Below are 22,672 nucleotides of genomic sequence, written 5' to 3'. Positions count from 1 at the left end.
TCAAAGGCGATTTATAATACGGAATAAAGTGTTTAGTGAAGTTGAACATGAGGAAATTCAGGCAAATTGCAAAACCCAAAAAACAATATCACAAGCGGAAATAACTGATATTTAAGACACAACTAAAGACATTATAGTAGAACTCCCAGAAGAAGCTCTCGGGGAGGAAATAACATCACCACTACTAGAACCAGTTATCACTGAACCAACTGATGAACTAACTCAAAAACAAAAAGAATTGAAGGATAAGATCATGGAACATTTTCTGCTTAATGAGGAAAGGCAACGTTTACCATCACTAAAAACTGTGCCTAAGAAAATTTTGGCCTCTATCATGAAAATGGTTAATGCAGTGTTTTCAACAATTGAACCGGAATCCATCTTGGAAACAAACCAGTTAATGTACAGCGTAGCTGTAATAGTCACTAATGAACTAGGCATTAAAATTAAAGTACCTAGTCACACAACAGAAAAAGCATCAAAGCCAAAGTGGAAAATCCATTTAGAACAAAAAATCAAAAAATTAAGAGCAGATGCTAATAACTTAAAGAACATGCATGAGCAACGGCTTAAAAACAACAAAATCATAGATCGGCTAATCAGAAGATATAGATTGGATACAAGAAACATCAATGAAGCTGTAGAGATTGTAAAACAGCAGATAACAGCAACAGCTAGAAAAATTGAAAGATATGAGGCACGAATCATCCAATATGAACAAAATCAGCAATTTCGATCAGACCAACGGCATTTTTATCAAAGTCTTAATGTGAATGGTGACACCAAAAGTGAAAAACCAGAAAAACAGGCCACAGTTGAATTCTGGAAAAAATTGTGGGAAAATGCAAAGGACTACAACAAGGAAGCAAAGTGGATACATGACTTTGAGAAAAGCATTGGCAACAAACAAATGCAAGTATTAGAAACAACAACTGAGATGGTCAAAAATCGAGTTAAAAAGGTAAAGAATTGGACATCACCTGGAAAGGACCAATTACATGGTTTCTGGCTCAAATATCTGACCAATTTACATGCAATATTGGCCAGGCAACTGAATGAAATTTTACAAAAGGGCCAAATTGATGAATGGTTGACAACTGGAAAAACATACTTGATTCAGAAAGATGCAACTAAAGGAACAACACCTGAAAACTACAGACCAATAACATGCTTGCCAACAACCTTCAAATTACTCACAGGCATTATTGCAGATAACATGATGGATTATTTGGAAACAAACAACATCTTGCCAGTAGAGCAAAAAGGCAACAAAAGAAGGAGCAGGGGCACAAAAGATCAGCTTCTAATTGATAAAATGATATTAGAAAATTGTAAGAACAGAAAAACGAACTTGAATATGGTCTGGATTGATTATAAAAAGGCATTTGACTCACTGCCACATAGTTGGATCATAAAATGCTTAGAAACAACTGGCATTAGCAAAAATATTACATCCTTTACTGAAAAGGCGATGAAACAATGGAGAACTGAGTCGGCAGTAGGGAATGAGATCTACGGAATGGTTAATATCAAGCGAGGAATTTTCCAGGGTGATTTACTTTCACCTCTTCTCTTCATCATCGCAACGATCCCACTATCAGTAATCTTAAAAAAAATGAAATTAGGCTACCAAACAGCCAAAGAAGCTGAAAAAATTTCGCATTTACTATATATGGATGATTTGAAACTCTATGGAAAGTCAGAAATAGAAATCCAATCATTGACAAACACAGTCCGAGTATTCAGCACCGATATTTCAATGCAGTTTGGCATGGAAAAATGTGCCACTGTATCCATAAAAAGGGGTAAAATCACTGCATGTGAGGGAATTGAAATGCCCAATGGCCAACTAATTAAATGCAACGAAAATGAAGCCTACAAATACTTAGGCATTCTGCAATTGGATAACATCAAGCATGGAGAAGTAAAAACTATTGTCAGGTGAGAGTACACCAACAGAGTTAGGAAAATTTTGAAATCTAAATTGAATGGTGGAAATACAATCAAGGCCATAAATACCTGGGCAATACCAGTTATAAGATACACAGCTGGTATAGTTAACTGGACACAAGCTGATTTGGACCTTTTGGACCAAAAAACCAGGAAACTAATGACAATGCACTACAGTTTACATCCACGTGGTGATACTGATAGACTATATCTGCCCCGAAAATCAGGTAGCAGAGGATTATTACAAGTGAAGCAAACAGTTGAAGAAGAAAAACATGCACTGGCTGATTATTTAAAAGAAAGTCAAGAACATCTATTAATCGAAGTAAAGAACAAAAATCTACTGAAGGCCCAACAGACGAAACAAGAATACAGAAAAGATGTGATAAAATCAAGAGTGGAGAGTTGGCAGAACAAAGCACTGCATGGCCAATTTCTGGAAAAAATAAAAGATAAAGTGGACAGTGAACAAACTTGGTTATGGTTAACAACAGGTATATTAAAGAAAGAAACAGAGTCACTAATCCTGGCTGCGCAAGAACAAGCTATCCGCACAAATGCCATTAAGGCCAAAATCGAAAAATCCTCTGATGATGCCAAATGCAGACTTTGCAAAGAAGCTGACGAAACTGTTGATCACATACTCAGCTGCTGTAAAAAAATCGCGCAGACTGATTATAAATTGCGGCACAATTCAGTAGCACAAATGATCCATTGGAATTTGTGCAAAAATTATAATATTAAAACAGCAACAAACTGGTGGGAACATCAGCCTGAAAAAGTCACCGAAAATCAGAAGGTCAAGATCTTGTGGGATTTCCGTATACAAACCGACAAAATACTGGCACATAATACACCAGACATCACACTGGTTGAGAAAAATAAGGTCACAATCATAGACATCGCAATACCAGGTGATAGCAGGGTCGCTGAGAAGGAACATGAAAAAATCGCAAGATACCAGGACTTAAAAATCGAAATTCAACGACTATGGCACAAACCAGCAGTGGTAATTCCAGTGGTAATTGGCACATTGGGTGCTATTCCAAAAGCACTGGAATTACATTTAAAACAGTTAAAAATTGACAAAATCACCATCAGTCAACTGCAAAAAGCTGCACTGCTTGGATCTGCACGTATATTACGAAAATACGTTACGACGTCCTAGGCCCCTGGGTGGGGCCCGACTAGTAACCAATGCCAAATCCGGCGAAACAACTGGCCGCTGTGATACAATTGTACAATAATAATAATAATAATAATATACAATACAATACCAAAAAGCAGGTTTTCCAAGGTAGCAGTAAATACAAGCAAAACACAAGCAGTTTCACTTTCAGTTCTCAGTTAAGCCAGGCTTCTTCGTGTCTCCTTGTTGCTCACATGGCAAATACTGTTTCAGAGTCCAAATAGCCCTCATTGGCTGACTTAGTTGCTATGCCTATTGGAAAACGACTAGTTTAAAAGAGCTGACAACGCTCCAGCACAAACCCAGTCAGAGCGATCAACATTGGGCACCAGATGGCCATTTTGAACAGGAAATACAAAGTTGTCTCAGTTCATTGAAATGATTACACATGCCCAACCAGCTCCCTATGATGCAGCCATGGCGCACCGGGACTCCTACATGACCAGGTTCAAGTGCTCCATGGAGGTTAATGACCTTCTCAGCCTATCAGAAAACAGGAAGAGGGTTCTCTTCCTGAGCTACTGTAGGCCTGAAGTGTTCAACAACACCACCAAGGCACTATCCTAGCCAACTCTGGTCCAGAAGGTCACATGGGCCATGCTAGAGAATATCCTAAAGACTCACTACGCACCCAAGTCCTCCAAATTTCAACATGTGCAGCCAGAAAGAAGGAGAGACCATCAAACAGTATGTTGCTGAGCTTTGCAAGGCCGCAGCATACTGGAAGTTCCGAGACTTGGATGAGTTGTTGCTTGACCGAATAATTTGCAGAGTGAGAGACATTGACTTACAACAAATGTTGCTAGCGAAGACTAACCTCCCACTACAAATTGCATTAGATGAGACAAAAGCAACTGAGTCATCAACAAAGTTGACATAAATGCTACAAAAGCATGGCAGTCCAAAAACCATCTGCCGAGCTGTAACGGTACATCGCAAGACTACCAAACACGAGCTATCATCTGACAGCAAGGACGAAGTGTGCCGCCTTTATTTGGAAAAGAAAAAATCAGTGTACAAGATTGAAGGACATTTCCCTCCATGTGCAGGCTGCAGAGGAAACCATCCAAGGGCAAACTGCAGGTTTAGGGATGCCATCTGCCATAGGTGCGACCGGAAGAGGCACCTGGCCTGAATCTGCAACGCAAACCTACTAGATGTGCAACAGTGAAAAACCAGTTGGGACAACCAAAGCCAGCCAGATATAACATCTAAAAATCCCAGCAGAAGCAAAAAAGAGCAGAATCAACAGAAGCATTCCAGACCAAGATTTGGCAAGGCAGCACGCCAAGAAACAAGAAGCTGAGGGTAACAATCAAGATCGATGGGCTCCATGCAGTATGGAAATCAACACCGTGTCATCCCTGACCATCGTATCCTGGGCTACACTGAAGAAGGCCATCCTGAGCCTCCGGAAGAAGCAGCTAAAATGCCAACAACTATGGCTCAGCGATTACCAGGGAAATTGCATCCCTGTCCATGGCTGTGGCACATTCTGGGTGCAGTTTAAATCATTTGACAGGCTTCTCACACTAATGTTGGTGAGCAGCCCAAGCCTGCTCAGCTTGTAGTGGTTTGAGTCCCTGAGCATGGGGATAACCGGCATCAACACCATCAATGATGACAGCAGTGAAAAATTACTCCCCGAGTTCGAAGACATCTTCAGCGGAAACCTGGGCAAGTATGTGAGGACTCCTATCTCATTTAGCCTAGACTCCAATATTGTGCCAATGAGATTGAAGCCCTGGAGGGTTCCTTTCGCCCTCCAAATCAAAATTGATGAAGAATTGGGCAAATTAATTGGCCAGGGAATCCTGGAGCCTGTCAACCATGCCCAGTGGGAAATCCCAATAGTGACCCCTGTTAAACCTGATTGGTCAATCCGCATCTGTTGGGATTATAAGTACAACCTGAATAAAGTCCTGGAGCAAAGAGCATATCCAGTACAATTGTCTAGCATTTGTTTCATAGCCTGGAAAAATATTCGCCAAATTAGATCTGGTGCAGGCCTACCAGCAATTGCCAGTAGATGGCGCTTCCACAGAGGCTCAAACCATCATAACACACAGTCGTGCATTCAAATGCAACAGACTGCAATTTGGTATCAGCATTGCCCCCGGACTGTTCCAAAGTGTTATGGAATGACTTTTGCAGGTACTACCAGTAGAAGTCCTCTATTTCAATGATGTCCCGGTATCCACCACAAATAAGGAACAACTATTCAAATGGTTAAGAATCACCCTAAGCAGATTTAGGGAAAAAGGCCTCTGCATGAAAAAAGAGAAATGCCAAATTGCAATGCCAAAAGTTGAATTCCTGGGGTACTTGGTAGATGGCTCCGAGATATGCCCTACAAATTCTAAAATTAAGGCTATTCAGGATGCCCCCACAACCAGACCGAGCTGCAGGCGTTCCTGGGCCTTCTTAATTTTTACAGCATTTTATTACAACAGAAGGAGACTGTAGTGGAACCTTTGCATCGGCTTTTGGGAAAGAAAGCCAAGTGGACCTGGGGCAAATCTGAAGCCACAGCATTTGCCACTGTCAAACAGCTACTGTCAGTGGACAGCCTTCTGATTCAGTACAGCCAGACTCTCCCTCTGATCTTGACATGTGACGCATCACCCTTTGGCATAGGGGATGTCCTCAGCCACCATCTCCCAATGGAACCAAGGCTCCGATCATCTATTATTCAAGATCCTGTCCATCACAGAATGGAGCTTTAGCCAGTTGGACAGGGAAGCACTGGTTGTGGTGGCAGGGGTCAAGAGGTTCCATGAGTATTTATACAGTCAGAAATTCAAACTCATTACCAACCACAAACCACTTCTTGGGCTTTTGGCTGGGGACTGCCATTCTCCTGTATCCCTCTTGCCATGAATGACTAGGTGGACTATCTTTTTAGCAGCCTAAAGCTATAGACTCACCCATCGCCCCCAGAAAACACTGGGTCGTGCTGATGCCCTCAGCACATGCCCTTTGCCAGAACTTTTGGATGATCCCACTCATGGCACACCAGTTTTGCTTATTGACTGCCTGGACACTGGTCCTGTAACATCCAGGTTGAAGTTGCAAGACATTCTGCAAAAGACAGAACCATTGCCAAGGTTCTGAACTGGGGGTGGAGGGGGTGGCCCAAGCGGCTGGTTGGGGCTGAATTCAAACCATATATGTTAAAACAGAATGAACAGCCTGGTCCAGGGTGCACATTGATTTTGCAGGGCCCGCGCATGGCCAAACTTTCCTCATATTTGTGGATGCCTATTCAAAATGGTTAGAAGTAATCCTCATGACCACCACCATGGCAGAGACGGCCATCCAGGTGCTACAGAGACTTTTCTCCACACACAGCCTACCCAATGTTCTGGTTTTGGATAACGGGCCCCAATTTACAGGCATCCAATTTGAAACCTCCTTAGCAAAGCAAGAATCAGACATGCCCTGGTCGCCCCTTTCCACCTGGCCAGCAATGGTCAAGCAGAAAGAATGGTGCGATCCATTAAAGAAGCCCTTTCTAGAATGGGCCCAGGTAATTGGCAAGCCCGCATTGATAAATTTCTCCTTGTACAGTACATTATGCCAAGTGCCACTACAGGAAGAAGCCCCTCTGAACTGTTGATGGGTCTCTGACTAAGGTCTCCCTTGGACCGGCTACACCCAAACTATTCTGTCGAGACCCAATTGATTCCACCAGTCAACTCCAATCATTTAGCATAGAGGATCAAGTATATGCCCAAGCTATGCTGGGGTGCTCTCTGGGTTTCTGCCACAATCATTGAAATAACTGGCCCTCGCTCTTACCGACTTGAGCTTGAGGGCTCTAGAAGCTGGAGAAGGCACATTTACTAACTCCAAGGCTCACTCAGCCACTCCACTCTTAGGCAACCAAAAATAACTTTGACATGACTTAACCAAGGCCCTACCCAAAAGGAACAAACACACACTCCTTCGACAGACTTCTCAAGCCTGAATGAGCCAGGGAACTTAGCTTGGGAAGCAGGAGTCCAAGGGCAATCTCCAGGCAAATCGGCTCTAAGAAGGCAAGCCGCACCTCAGGGAAGCTTCCAGGTGTTTCCATTGGTTGAGTCAGGAGAAGCAATAGGTCCCTCCACTCCAACTGAGCTGCGCAGGTCTGAAAGAGTTCACAAGCGCCCTGCCTACTTGTGAGACTATGTGACAAATTGGGTAAACCCAATTAAGAGGGGAGGGATGTTATATATTGAGACTGGAGCAATAGGCTTCACCAAGGACTTCCATTCAGGCAGGAAAATACTCGAAGCTGATTGGCTGAGCCGTCTGACAAATCCCTATAAAAAGGCAAGCTGAATCTGTACATAGTTTGCTGAATAAAGAGCTTGTTGTCACTGAAGTCTGAATCCTGTCTCATCCATTCACCCTATCTAACAGTCTCAAACATCCAGAATGTACAATGAAGATGCTAAAGTAAATTAATTTTATCCTTTCAGATTGATTTGTACAAGTGTATTTTTGGCTGTTAATATTCTTGAAATATATCCAGGGAGAGGCTGTTCGGTTGCCATACATAATTGTACCCCCTTCAATTCATATATAAATACAGTCCATACTTATTTTTCAGGAAATAATTATTTTTCTGATCCTTTCTGCAGGCTTGAGGTCTTGCCTGAATCCTGCAGCAGGCATCTTGCTGAAGTACTGGGGAAAAATCAGAGATTGAGAGAGCTAATGCTGTCCCTCAACAACCCAGATGACAAAATAATGGAAGTGCTGTGCGATGGGCTGAAACAACCAGAATGTACAATAGAGACCCTAAAGTAAGTGACAGTTATTTTTCCTTTCAGTTTCCTCTGCGGAATCATCCTTTGGCAATTAATATTCTGGAAATGTATTTAGAGAGAGGATTTGCCCCACATAATCACATTTCCTTTAGTTCCTCTAAAATACATTCCATGGTTTTGTCCATGGATATTCTCAATCATCCAGGTTATGGTTGTCCCAAGAGTGCGGGTTTTCGCCTCAAAAGGCAACTGGACTTTGTTTTTTCCCTTAAAATCATTTCGCTTCTTATCCAAGAAGCAAAAATGGAGAGGCAATTCATTTGCCATTCATTCCCTTTAATTCCTATAAGAATAAATTCCATGCTTGTTTTTCAACAGATAATTGTTATTTCCCTCCTTTTTTTGCCCAGGCTTACTGGAGGGATCATCACCATACCTAGCAGCAGGCATCTTGCGGAAGTATTCAAGAAAAACCAGAGATTGAGAATGTTACATTTGTTCCTTAATAATACAAATGACAAAATAATGGAACTACTGTGTGATGGGCTCAGTCATCCAGAATGTAAAATAGAAACAATACAGTAAGTGATTTTTTTCCCCTTTCAATTTGATCTCCAGAACCATGTTTTGATGGTTAATATTTTGGAAATATATCCGGAGAGGGGCTGTTAGGTTGCTGTGCATAATAATCATATTTTCTTCTGTTCCTACAAAACACATTCTATGCTTGCTTTTCAACAAATAACTTTAATTATTCAGTCTATTTATGTGCAGGATAGATGGAAAGACCCTGACTGAAACTTGCAGCAGACATCTTGCAGAAGTATTCAGGAAAAACCAAAAATTGACTGTGTTATACTTGTCCCTAAATAGCCCAGATGACAAAACAATAGAATTGCTGTGCAAGGGGCTCAAACATCCAGAATGTACAATACAGACACTACAGTAAGTGGTTGTTGTTTTCCTTTCAGTTTCATTTGTACAACTGTTTATGGATTGTTAATATTCTGGAAATATATTTAGGGAGAAACAGTTTGGTTGGCATATATGATCACATTCACTTCAGTTTCTGTAAAAAATACTTGCTTTTCAACAGGTAATTATATTTTTTTTTTTGCTTTTCTCGGCAGGCTTGATATTCAGTGTCTGACAGAATCCTGCAGCTGGCATCTTGCAGAAGTACTCAGGAAAAACCACAGCTTGAGAATGTTGTACTTGTCCCTTGAGGATGCAAATGACAGAACAATGGAAATTCTGTGTGATGGTCTCAAACATCCAAAATGTACAATAAAGTTGCTACAGTAAGTTAATTTTATCTTTTCATATTGATCTGTGCATCTGTATTTTTGGCAGTTAATATTCCTGAAATATATCCAGGGAGAGGCTGTTCAGTTGCCATACATAATCACATCCCTTTCAATTCATATATAAATGCAGTCCATGCTTATTTTTCAAAAAATAATTATTATTTTTCCAATCCTTGCTGCAGGCTTGATGGAGAGTTCTTGACTGAATCCTGTAGCAAGTATCTTGCAGAATTATTCAGGAAAAATAAGAGATTGAGAGAGTTAGACCTGTCCCTTAAGAACCCAGATGACAAAATAATGGAAGTGCTATATAAAGGCCTCAAACATCCTCAATGTAATATTGAGACACTAGTGTAAGTGATCTTTTTTTTTCCCTTTTAGTTGATGTGTCAATCATTTCTTGAGTGTTTATTATTTTGAATTATATCTGTCAGCCCGGATCCATCTTTGGTCAGACTTGACAGGGCTTCCACAGTGGGAAAAGAAGAGTAGTGAAGGGAGTATAGTCATAACAACATTATTTCAAATGAGATCAAGTTCTGTCTGTTGGAACTTGGAGATGAGTGAACGAAGTTTGGTGGCAGCTGAAACAGGTGTTTGATTGGGCTGTGTGATGTGAATGTCACTGGACAGGGCAGAGTGTGAATTTTAGTCAGTGGTGGGATTCAAATAATTCCACCACTCATTTGCTGAAAATGTGAGTATGCGAGGCTTCCGTGCATGCACACATGGCTTCCATGCTTGCATGTCCACACGGCTTCTGCACATGCGTAACTTCTGCCATGCGATGAGGCTCGATTGAGCAGCCTTTCAGGGCCTCTCCCTTCATCTCTGCTCTCTTGGGCAGCAGCTGCTCCTCTTCGCACTGCTGGGAGAGCATCTTGTGCAATTTAAAAAGCGCTGCAGCACAGAAAAGCAGCAGCCATATTGAATGCTTTTTATCTCAGCTGCAGCGCTTTCCAGGTGGAACTTAGAGGAAAGCGGCAGCTCACAGCTGCTAAATTCTGCCTTCTGAACTCTGGACTTTTCTTGCCTCATGAATATGCTTGTATTGCAGATTATAATTTTGCCAGGTGGGTTTATCTTGCTTAGGAAATTTTCAAGTGCCTTGTGGACTCATTGGCCATTTGTCAGCTTTTGGCTGGACTTAATTGGAACAGCTCTGGATTTTTGGGGAACGTAATTGATCGGGAATATTAATAAACCCATTAAACATTGTTATGTGTGTGTTTGAGAGAGCGGCATAGCACAATATCCAAATATTTTGTCCAGGTTAGCCTTCCATGCTGTTCTCATAGTCAATTCAGATTAACATATTAACAGAGTTGGAAAGGACCTTGTAGGTCATCTAATTCAAACCCCCCACCCAAGGAGAAGACTTTACACCAATGATGGTGAACCTTTTTTGGCTCACTTGCCAAAAGCATGGGGAGTCAGGGGGGTTGTGTGCGGGTGTCCCACACCCATAATGCAATGTGCAACACACACACACCCAGCATGCATGCACGCATGACAGGTACAACCCCCCATTTTTTGCATGAATTTTTCACCCTCCCCAGGCTTCAGAGGGTTTATAGGAACCTGGGGAGGATGAAAAGAGCGTCCCCCCGCCCCCCAGAGGCCCTCCGGAAGCTTCAGGAGCTTCCCTTAAGCCTCCAGAGCACAAAAACCTGCCCCTACAGGCAAACCGGAATTTCAGGAATGGACTCCCAGTTTGCTTGTAGAGCCGGTTTAAGTCCTCCGGAGCCTTCCAGAGCCTTCAGAAGCCTTCCAGAGGCTTCTCTGAAGGCTCCGGATGATGAAAAACAACCCTATAAGGAAACCAGAAGCCGGTGTGCTCATAGTGTTGTTTTCGTACTCTGGAGCCTTGAGAGAAGCCTCCAGAAGGCCCCTGAAGGCTCCAGAGGGCTTAAACTGGCCTACAAGCAAACTGGAAGTCTGTTCCTAAAATTCCAGTTTGCCCATAGGGCTGGTTTTTTGCATTCCGGAGGCTTCAGGGAAGCTCCTGAAGTCTCCAGAGGGCCTCCGGGGGACAGTGGAGGCTATTTTTGCCCTCCACAGGCTCCTATAAAGCCTCTGGGGCATGGGGAGGGCAAAAAATGGCCTCAAAAAAGGCTGAAATCAGCTGGTGTGCGTGCTATCTGTGGCACGTATGCCATAGGTTCGCCATCCCAGCCTTACACCATTTCTTAGAGATGGCAGTCCAGTCTCTTCTTGAAAGCTTCCAGTAATGAAGCTCCCACAACTTCTGAAGGCAAGCTGTACCATTGGTTTATTATTCTCACTGTTGGAAAATGTCTCCTTATTTCTAAGTTGAATCTTTCCTTGATCAGTTTCCATCCATTATTCCTTGTCTGGCCTTCAGGTGCTTTGGAAAATAGCTTGACATTTACTCTCTGTGGCAGCTCCTCAAATATTGGAACTCTGCTATCATGTCTCCCCTGGTCCTTCTCCTCAGTAGACTAGCCATGATAAGTTCCTGTAATTGTTCTTCATATGTTTTAGCCTCCAGACCCCTTTTCGTCTTGGTTGCTCTTCTCTGTACTCTTTCTAGAGTCTCAACATCTCTTTTATAGTGTGGTGACCAAAACTGAATGCAGTATTCTATACCTCACTTGATCTTGATTGAATCCCTCTATTAATGCAATTTAGAATTGCATTAGTTTTTTTGGCTGTCGTCCCAAACTGTTTGTTCATCAGAGGTGAGTTGCTCCCATTTCAGCCTGGATCAGGTGAACCAATAGCAGTGGCGGTGAGAGGCTCCGCCCACCCACCCAATGCTTCTGTGCATGCAGAGAAGGGTTGCATGAGCAAACAGGTAGGAAAAAAATTGGAAACCTACCACTGTTGCTCATATTTAATTGGTTGTTCACTAAGACTCCAAGATCTATCTCACAATTATTGCTATTAAGCCTGGTTTCACCCAGTCTATATGTGTACTTTTGGTTTTTCTTGCCTAAGTGTAAAACTTTAGTTTTCTCTATATTGAATTTCATTTTGTTAGATAAGGGCCCAGTGTCCAAATTTGTCAAGATCTATCTGGATCTTGAGCCTATCATCTAGGGCACAGGTTTCAAACTCACTGCATCATGTTGCTGTCACATGATGTTTTACGATGTTTCCCCTTTTACGAAGCTGGGGTAGGTGTGGCCTGCACATGATGCATCTGATCACAGGCCGCCAGTTTGACATCCCTGATCTAGGGTATTGGCTATTTCTGCCAACTTAGTATCATCTGCAAATATGGTAAGTTCCCCTTCTATTCCCTCAACTAAGTCATTTATGAAGATATTGAAGAGTACTAGGCCTAAGACAGAACCTGAATAAATGTCTTAAGGCAAACAATCGTGATGCACTGCACAGGCTGCAGGCAAGCCAAGAAATGCAAGGACAAGCCTCCCATGACCACCCACGCTTTCCCGCAACCAACACAGCGTATCCGGATCACCTGCCTTCCCCCACTGCACCTCTGCCTCTGTCTATTGCTGATGCTGCCAGGCAGTCTCCCGAGGTCAGCTGCCACTCTGGTCACCGACTTGGCTTTCCCATGGCCCACGTGGCACATTGTGTGCTTCCCCCCACCTCTGCCTGCTCCTTGGACAGGTATCGACTCGCTTGTGTTGTATGGTTGCTGCTGCTTCTGGACACGGTCAGCCCATGCACATTTGCTGCCTCATATGCCAGCCACTTCCACCCAACCTTCATTACGGCTTATGTTTTGGGTAGGGCTTATATTAGGGGCACGCTTAAAAATCAGGGCTTATTTTGGGGGGTTTGTCCTATTTTCGAGGAAATATGGTAGGTAGACAAAAAATGCCAAATTCATTCTGAACATCTGGCTGACGGGTGACAAATCATAATAATTCCCTCCTAAAATGGATAGGTTTTATAGGGATAGCAAATCCTCCCAAAGACAATGAAACTGAAGTTTTTTGAATCAGACAAGATGTACCTGGAAATAGTGAAATTAAATCGACCCTGGAATTATGTGGGGTGGATCAGATAATTGGAGGTCTGGGTCTACCCTCAGAGATAGTCAGGTGGGTCCCTGCGCAGCTCTGAAAGGAGACATTACTGAGCACTTATCTTGTAATAGATTAAAATAAGTTTTTGTTTTTCATTATAGGTTGAATGGAAAAAGTATTATACGGTATGGTGAATGGATGGACATGAGCCACATTGCTAGAACCTCCATGTAAATGTTCTTTCTTCATGCTTGCTTGCTTGATCTATTTTTATTTCCATTCAGAATATGGTTAGGAAGACTTGGAATTTAATATCAAGAACGTCTAAAGAACTTTCTTTCAGCAACTAGAATTTGAACTGAGGACTTCTGAAATTGAAAAATGCCAAGCTAGGTGAATAAAAGTTAGCCCCCAAAATTGTAAATTATAACAATTCTTTTACATTAGGAGATTATTATTGTCCTTTGATGTCTGAATAAGAGAAGGAAACATTGGCTGCTTGACTGTTTGATTAAGTGCCATCAAGTCCCCATTGATCCTTAGTGACTAGGCAGACTAAATTTGTCTGCTTCTCAGTATTTTTATGGCCAGCTAGTCAGCCAGGGGCCCCTCATCCAGGTTAACGGTTACTGTCCTGCATGGGGCCTGGACCATTTAACCTCCAACTTACTTTTTGTCACTCCTTTATCCTCCCAATTCTCTCACTAGTTCATTGATGGAATAGTAAAACTACTGAAATCCTTTCCAGTGGTGGGATGTAAAACATTTTACTACGGGTTCTGTGGACATTACTTGGTGGGCGTGGCTTGGTGGGCATGACAGGGGAAGGATACTGTAAAAGCTCCATTCCCTCCCCATTCCAGGGGAAGGTTACTGCAAAATTCCCATTTCCTCCCAATCAGCTGGGACTCAGGAGGCAGAGAATAGATGGTGGTGGGGCCAGTCAGAGGTGGTATTTACCATTTCTCCAAATACTCAAAATTTCTGCTACCGGTTCTCCAGAACTGGTCAGGACCTGGTCCTTTCCCTTGTTTTTTCCCCACATGGAAGTCATGATGGATTCTAGGCATTTGTTATCTGGTCTCTTCCTGTTTTCTTTCAGCAGTTGGGTTAATCAGTGTAGGAGTGGTACAGTGGCCTAGAGGCGGAGCTCTCACCTCACAATCAGGAGGCTGTGAGTTTGATCCTAGATAGAGGCAGATATTTCTCTCTCTGGTCACAATGAGTATGTATCTGCTGAATAAAGCTCTGCATTGGTGACAGAAATGGCATCCAGCCAGTAAACACTCTGCTAGCTCCTTTCAGTTGCCCAGACTCCACCCTGCAAGGGATTATGGGGTCGTTAAATGGTGATGGTGATGGTGATGATGGGGTCAATCAGTGTCCTCACTAGAAGAAAAAAGGAAAAATGGATCAATTAGGCAGGCAAAGGCAACCCATAGAAGGACCACCCTCATGTGCCCACCCCAGCAAGCTCTAGTAATGGGAGGACACAGCAGCAGAGAATTGGCTAATGAGGATGTAGCTATCCCACAGTTCAGACAGAGGCCTGGTTGGTCACTGCTGGAGCATCACTGTCTAAGCCAGTGTTTTTCAACCTTGGCAACTTGAAGATGTCCGGACTTCAACTCCCAGAATTCCTCAGCCAGCATTCGGGAGTTGAAATCCAGACATCTTCAAGTTGCTAAGGTTGAGAAACACTGGTCTAAGCAGAGTCTCCATAAACTGGCATTGAATCTAGACACCATCAATACAGGATGAAGGTGGCTTAATGCAATGCTGAATTACTCTGTTAATTAAAAAAAAAATTCTCAGAACCTCTTCTCACTTTCTCACTAGGGAGGATCCCAAAAGAGCTTTTGTTTTCTATGGCTTATAGTTATTAATAGTTACCACAGTAAAAATTAAAATCAACAGGTTCTTTTTTGTATACTCAAGTTAGTGGGCTCAAAACCCAAGTGAGACAACCCAAGAACACAGGTCTCTAGACAGCATACATACAAGCACTCAAAGGCTGGTACTCACTGCTCCACTCTTTCCCACTTCTACTATACCTACTGCTTCTCTAATTACTCCTACTGGGACCTGTTGCTGGGGAACAGTTTCTCTTCCTATTTATTTTAGGCTGTTACAGGCAGCTTTATATCCAAAGACAAATACACACATCCAATGTTCCCTCTATTTTTTTTTCAGTGTGTGTGGAAAAATATAGTGTTTGAGCAGCACATTTTCATGCCTGAGCACCTGATTTTTTTTTAGCATAATTGCCATCAGAGCAGATGTTGGGAGGGGGCAAGGAGGAAAAGGGGCCCCTCCCTCTCCCTCAGACCCCCAGGAAGGGAGGGAGGGGGAGGGAAAGGAAAGAAAATGGGAAACAAGAAAAGGAAAGGAAATAGAAAAGAAGGAAAGGAAAGGGGAAAGGAAACGGGAAAGAGAAAGGAAAGGAAAAGAGAAAGGAAAGGAAAAGAGAAAGGAAATAGAAAAGAAGGAAAGGAAAAAGGAAAGGAAATGGGAAAGAAGAAAAGAAAGGAAAAGAGAAAGGAAAGAAAAAAGGAAAGGAAATGGAAAAGAAGGAAAGGAAAAAGAAAAGAAGGAAAGGCAAAGAGAAAGGAAAGGAAAGGAGAAAGAAAAGGAAAAGAAGGAAAGGCAAAGAGAAAGGAAGTTAGAAGAAGGACAGAAAGGAAAAGGAAAGAGTGGAAAGGATTGGTACTGCTCAAAAATCAAGTCTCAAGATCCCGTGGACCCCTTTGGTTCAGGCAGTCCTATCCCACGCTGCTTCCCTCTCTCCCCAAAGCGAAGGGATCGCAGAAAAAATGCTGAGCCTAGAACGGGGCTTCAGACGAGGCAATGCCTGGGAAACCCCAGATGTGCAGAGAAACGCAGGCTACAACCAGCGAATCCCGTTTTCCCAGGAACTGACGAAGCCCCAGAGGACCAATGGGAATTCTCCCTTCTTCAGCGTCATCGATCTCCGGGCAGAGTCTTCCTTGATTTCACCAATCAGAAATCAGAGTTCAGAAGGGAGGAAAGGGGGATATTTTCAGTCACATTTAAAGGCATTAAAAAACACTGCGCTGCACTTTGAAACTTGTTTTTTTGTTACCTGCGCGGCCGCTCACGCGCGCACCTTAGAGGGAACGCTACACACATCTCCTTTCCTCTCTTCAACCACCAACACTAGTGCACCCTGCTGCCTTTCTGCTCTGTTTTTATAGCCAATGGTTGCTGTGCTGGCTAGGGAGATAGCTTAAAGGGTCATTAACTTTGTAAGTAGCCTATCCTTTCACATACCTCTTTTAACACCTTTAACTTTAAACAACAATAACAAATCACTATTCTTTTGTAAGGTCCCAAAATGCTCTTGAGTGCCAAAAATGAGACTCAAGAAGAGGCTTGAAAAATTGACAGCTTTTATTTGTACAAGGAAAGACCTGGTAGACCATTCCGCAACCTACAGACAAAGAACATGCTGTGAAAGGCCACATCTTGGAGAAAGTATGACATCCTTTTACACTTCCAGAGACATCAGCTTGGTACCCAGTTCTGCTCCTCCTTTGTAGCCCATTGTGTCCATGCTCTCCTTTGGCAGTGCAGCAAGGAATTGGGGTGGAGGGTTGACTATCAACAGAGTGGCTGGTTGTTTAAACAACACAGATATTTGCCCAAAGTCTGCGCCCTGCGGGACCATATCATACCCCACACAAGACACTGAGTTGTACACTGAGTTGTCTGACAAGCAAAATCAATGGGGAAGCCAGATTCACTTTACAGCTGTGTTACTAACTTAATATCTGCAGTAATTCACAAGAAAAGTTGTAACATGGGGCACAACTCACTTAACAAGTGTCTCGCTTAGCAACATAAACGTTGGGCTCAATTATAGTCATAAGCTGAGTATGATCTGTAGTTATACACATGCTATTTTAATGATTATAAGAAGTTTGTAACCAATCATTGTATTGTTGTTTTTAACTTCCTGTATCCTGATGTATAAACACACAATGCCATTCCTGCTCAGGGTTTCTCACAGCTGCTTTCTTTGCTAACAGATTGAAAATAAAGTGACAAATTTCTTGGTCTCTTTGTAATTGGCCTTGGTCAACAAACCGCAGATTGGCTCTTGGCCATCACTAGCTGTGTATAAGGCTCCCCTCCCCCAATAAATGCCTATGAAGGAGATCCTGCACTGCACTACCTTTTCTGAGAGGAGCAGAAGATGTGGAAAAGGAGGGACTGGGCTGGAGGTTCCCAAAGTCTCAGAGGCTGCTGTTATATGGCTGTCTCAGAACAGAGGTCCTCAAACTATGGCCTGAGGACTGAATACAGGCTGCCGAAGCCATTAATCCAGCCCGCGTAGGAACATGAGGCTACCCCGCCCACATCATCCCACCTACCCGCTGGCCCCCGCCCTTCGGCCAAACACAAGACTTACCTTTGTGAGCTCCACTGGCTGGAACTGGAAGGTAAGGCCAACATTTTTGGGTGGCAGAATGCTACTGGGGTGGGGGACGCCAAAAACAGGGTGCGCAGAGGCCCCCAGGAGGCCTCTGAGTGCCCTTTTTATGGCCAGCAGAGTGCTATTGGAGTAGGGGTGGCAAAAATGGGGTGCATGGAGGCTTCTTGAGGCCGGCAGTGTGTTGCAGGAGAACTGGATTGAAGGAGGAGGGCCGCCTGCTTGCCCACTCGCCAGCCCAACTAGTCTTCAAAGTTTCAAGTGAAAGAGATGTGTTACTTTTGGGGAGACAACAGGATTGTCCCACCAGCTAGCTGGTCTGGCACACTGCTCATCGGCCTCCAGACGTCAGATTCCCACCACCCAGCACCAGTTCAGGGGTTTCGCCCCCCCCCCAGTGGACAAAGAGAGTGAGACAGACAGAGAGATAAACAGAGAGGGAGGGAGGAAAAGAGAGTTTGTGAGATGAGAGAGAGAGAGGGTGGGAGAGAGAGAGAGAGAGAGGCTTGTTGATTGTAAGCTCCTTAGAGCTGAGAAGAATTGCTGCAAAAGTGAGTTTCCTGAAATGGACCACTAGACTCCTAAACAACTTAAAAAATGACCCAGTAAAAAGAAAAATCAACCAAAAGAGCAACATGCAAAGAAAAGCAAATAAAACACCCACAAAAGCAAAACAAATTACAGCTAAATTGGTTTATATTATTTAGTGGACTGCTAAATTGGCTATGCCCACCCAGTCACATGATCACCTCACCATGTCCACCCAGCTGGTCCAGCTCCTCCAACAATCTGAATTTGCCCCCTGTTTAAAAAGTTTGAGGACCCCTGTCTTAGAAGATTGTTCTGAAGAAAAGCTCCTTCATGCTGGATGGGCCTGGTGCTCCAGGCAGTGAAGGCAGGAGCCTAATGGACCTGTGTGAGCTGCTGGTGACCTCGGTGGTGGCAGAGGCCCATGACAGGGCCAAGGTGCATCAAGTATGTGAGAGGAATGTGCTCAATGTGTGGAACAACAGCAAGACCCATCAGGGAGCTGAGGAGATGACCAGCGGTGACCAGCTCTTCAACCACAAGCCAAAATAGACAGGATGAAGTAGGCAGGCAAATGGTGTCTTGCAGCAGCCACGCCGCACCCTCTTCATCTTGTCTTGGCCCACGGCCACAGCAGTCGCCAGAGGCACAGGCACAGTGGAGAGACATGAGTTCTGGTCTGCTGGATGCACCGAACAGTCACCGGCCCTGTCCCAGACACATGGGATGGAACAGGCACATCCGGTGTCTCTGCATCACATACCTCCCCCTTGACTCTGGCTGCTGCCGGTGCTGCTGGTTCCACCTGCCTTATTTTGTCTCCTGTCTCCTCCTGTGTACACACGCGCCTGCCAGGATGCCATGGGCCCGCCATCTCCTGTGCACATGCATACCTGCCAGGATGGGATTGGCTGGGCCAAAGTAACATGGGCTGAAGCAACATAAGCCGGTTCTTACCATTTCCAGGGGGGCTGCCCAGGCCAGATCCAACCACATTGCAGGCCGGATTTGGCCCGTGGGCCTTGAGTTTGATAACCCTGCTGTAGATACCTGTTTTGGTGGCTGTATCGTGATTATATATAATGGGAATATGGGAAAAGATGAATATTAATAGATTCAAGAGGAAAGTTTACAGGTCACTCTTTTAGGAACTATTGTCTGGACCCAGGACTATTTGGAAGAATCCGTATTGGACTTTTCCTCTGATTGCTGAAAATGCAAAATATCTGCAAATTCAAGGAATAAATGTTAAAGAGCCCCCTCCCCCAAAAATTGGACTAAGATTAAATATGTAGAAAATCAAACTAATAACAGATGAAGCAAATATCTGCAGGATTGACAGTGAAGATACAAGTAGTCCTCGAATTATGATCATTTGTTTAATGACTGTTAAAAATTCCAAAAGACTCCTCCCCCCAAAAAACATACATATGAACCAATTCCAAAGTTCTGACAGATGCCTTCCCAATCACATGACTGCATTTTGGGCACTTGCCATCCAGCCCGCATTTATGCCATTTGTGGTATCACATGATAACATGACCATGATTTCTGACATTTTTGTTGAAAACTGATGTTTACTTCTGCTTTTCAGCAAAAATGTCACATAGCGATAATGAGCACAACATTTGCTTAACAGCTGCTGCAAAAAGACTTTTAAAATGGGGTCTGGTCACATGGTGACCCACTTTATGACTGTCTTGGGTTACGATTTAATGGGTGGGCTCTATTAAGTCAAGGATCGAAGTGGCGGATTTCTTCTGCCTTATAGGATCAACCATCAACGCTAAGGAAATGAGCAGTCAAGAGATACAGGCAGGAAGTAGGTTAGAATAACACATGTACTTTTGAAAATGAAACAAAGTCCTTACATTCAACTTAGGAGTATTCCTGTAACTATTCACTGCAAAGTGGTAAGTGTAAACAGTACATCATTTAACAAGCAGCAGCAGTGGTGGGTTTCAAAAATTGTTCGAACCTACTCTGTGGGTATGGCCTCCTTTGTGGGAGTGACTTGCCGCCCATGTGACCGGATGGGAGTGGCTTGCCACCCATGTGACCGGATATGAAGATGCCGACGACACTTGTCAGAACCACCTTAAATTACCTCACACACAGCACTGGCATGCATAAGAATATGATGTAAACTTGTTTTTTAAAGGCATCTTTGGTTTGCATTAAAACAACTTCAACACACGCAATGTTCTGATTGCACCACAAACGCAGTAGTCATCCTTACCTTTCACAGAGGCACTGAGTTTTATAAATATGAGCATGATAGTGTAGAATAATCATATCCAAGGACCAGTGGTGGGTTTCAAAAAAATTTGGAACCTCTTCTGCAGGTGTGGCCTGATTTCCAGGTCCACTGGTGGAACCTCTTCTAACCAGTTCGGTAGATTTGACGAACCGGTTCTACCGAATAGGTGCGAACTGGTAGGAACCCACCTCTGGGCGGCAGTAGCTTTTCAGGATAGATGCTTGTATGAGGTGCTTCTGAATGGGCTGTCATGGTTCCAAATAATATACCCATCACAAACAGAATTCCGAGGCAGGGTAGATGCCACAAACAGTTTATTGGATATATCACACTGGCACAGGCTGATGAAAACCAACTCTGAATATTCCCATGGTTTTCACCAAATTAAAAGATAAAGTTTTTCCCTTTACCAAACAATCAATCACATGGGTTAGCAAGCAGCAATTTCTGGTCACTCACCATGAGCTGTAACTTGACAATAGCAAAGCTGTTACCTACCATGTTACCTGGAGCTCTGTTATTGGCTACATAGACCTTCAGGAAAGGCCTCTTTAGGAAAGGCCTCTGCAGCCAATAACAGAGCTCCGGATAGATCCAGAGCTCTGTTATTGGCTGCAGAGACCTTCAGGAAAGCCTTGCTGGCCTTGCCAGCTGCAGAAGAAATGGGCTGGCAAGGCAGGTGTTGGGGTGTGCGAGGCCTGGCTGGAACTGTCCAAATGTAAGTAGTAGGGCAGTTTCACCCCCCAAACCCCACTCTAACTTAATTTTTACCTGTGCACCCTTAACCTGGTCTTAATGAGGGCTTATTTTGGGGCTAGGGCTTACATTGGGCTCCCCTCTGTCCTCCCTCCTCCGATCTCCCAAAGTTTTTTCCCCAGTGTGTGATAGCTTTCTACTGGGTTTCCCTCTGTCCTGCCTTCTCCGATCTCCCTAATTTTGGCCCTTAATCCTCCAGCTGTCTATTTTTGGAAGGTTTTCCCCTCTCTTCCCCCCACTTCATAGGAGTCCCAAAAGTTTTTGCCACATGGCTTGGGGGGGGTGGTCATGTGACTGAGTTTGCATGAGTGATGACAAGTTGTCCATACCTGCCCAGTCACATGGCTGCCAAGCCACACCCACAAAATAGGCCACACCCACAGAATAGGTTCTAAAAAAATTTGAAACCCACCACTGGATTACAAGTTCTCTCCATGTAAAATCAAATGGAAATAAATAATGATTGTGGTTTGTTTTCCATTGAATCATGTTCAGTTTTATTGTTAACTAGAATTGGCAATGACTTCTAGGGATTTGAATATTTGAGGGAAGCATCTGCTCTGTCACTCAACTTGGTATTGGACCTGGGTACTTGAGAGACCGCCTCCTGCCAATTACCTCCCTACGACCAATTAGATCCCACAGATTAGGCCTCCTCCGGATTCCATCAGCTAGCCAATGTCGACTGTCGATCCCCGGGGGAGGGCCTTCTCTGTGGCTGCTCCGGCCCTCTGGAACGATCTCCCCATGGAGATTCGGACCCTCACCATCCTTCAGGCTTTCTGCAAAGCCGTTAAGACCTGGCTGTTCCGGCAGGCCTGGGGCTGATGAGTTCCCAGCCCCACTCGAATTGTTGCGGCTGTTGATGAGTTTTTTAATCTGTTTTTTGTATTTTGTTTGTCTTGTTTGTTTTCTTTGTATTGCCCCCCTTCCCTATTTGGTTTGTTAGTCGCCCTGAGTCTCCCCGGGAATAGGGCGGCATACAAGTTTAATAAACTAAACTAAACTAAACTTGGCATTTTCCTATCACTATGCATAAATGATATGCCTAGTTCAATACAAACAAGTAGACATGCATAGGAATTATTAAATAAGAAATCAAAAAAACATTATAAATCTACACATTCTTCGAAGTCATACAACCATGTATTTTCCTATTTTAAAAATGCACATTATATTATTATAATGTGCATTTCAGTAATTCTAGTCCCATGATGGCGAACCTATGGCAAGCCAGCCATCGCCCCAGCCCAGCTCCACTGTGCACCCATGCACCTCCCACTAGCCAGATGGTCTTCGGGTTTCTGCCGTGCATGCAGGGGAGTGAGGCACAAGCAGGGAAAGCACATGCACATGTGTGGCAGGAAGGGCACATGGACGGGAGGTGCATACATGGAAGCTGCTGGCATTGTATTTGAAGGGAATTGTGCACCATGCCCGATTTTGGTCCTGGAAGGCCTCCTGCAACAACCTGGAAGCCAAATTGGGGCATTGAGGGAGGGCTCGC

General features: G+C 43.8%; 1 protein-coding gene across 1 annotated transcript in view; it reads left to right on the top strand.

Annotated features, from left to right (window-relative positions):
• The window catches only part of LOC106551611 (NACHT, LRR and PYD domains-containing protein 12), a 41,649-nt gene extending 28,064 nt beyond the window's left edge, over nucleotides 1-13,585 (top strand). Inside the window, exons 12-17 of the mRNA XM_087715662.1 lie at nucleotides 7,768-7,932; nucleotides 8,307-8,477; nucleotides 8,671-8,841; nucleotides 9,027-9,197; nucleotides 9,386-9,556; nucleotides 13,330-13,585. Coding sequence (XP_087571788.1) covers nucleotides 7,768-7,932; nucleotides 8,307-8,477; nucleotides 8,671-8,841; nucleotides 9,027-9,197; nucleotides 9,386-9,556; nucleotides 13,330-13,402 — 922 coding nt within the window. The 3' untranslated portion in view covers nucleotides 13,403-13,585. The remainder of the gene's footprint in view (nucleotides 1-7,767; nucleotides 7,933-8,306; nucleotides 8,478-8,670; nucleotides 8,842-9,026; nucleotides 9,198-9,385; nucleotides 9,557-13,329) is intronic.
• Nucleotides 13,586-22,672: the final 9,087 nt, after the last annotated feature.

Source organism: Thamnophis sirtalis, unplaced genomic scaffold (assembly GCF_051295495.1).
Source record: "Thamnophis sirtalis isolate CommonGarterSnake01/CBP01778 unplaced genomic scaffold, rThaSir2_p1.2 scaffold_1, whole genome shotgun sequence".
In the NCBI taxonomy this organism is placed as follows: domain Eukaryota; kingdom Metazoa; phylum Chordata; class Lepidosauria; order Squamata; family Natricidae; genus Thamnophis; species Thamnophis sirtalis.
Note: the sequence above shows the minus strand (reverse complement) of the source record. Positions and strands in the feature narration are given on the sequence as shown.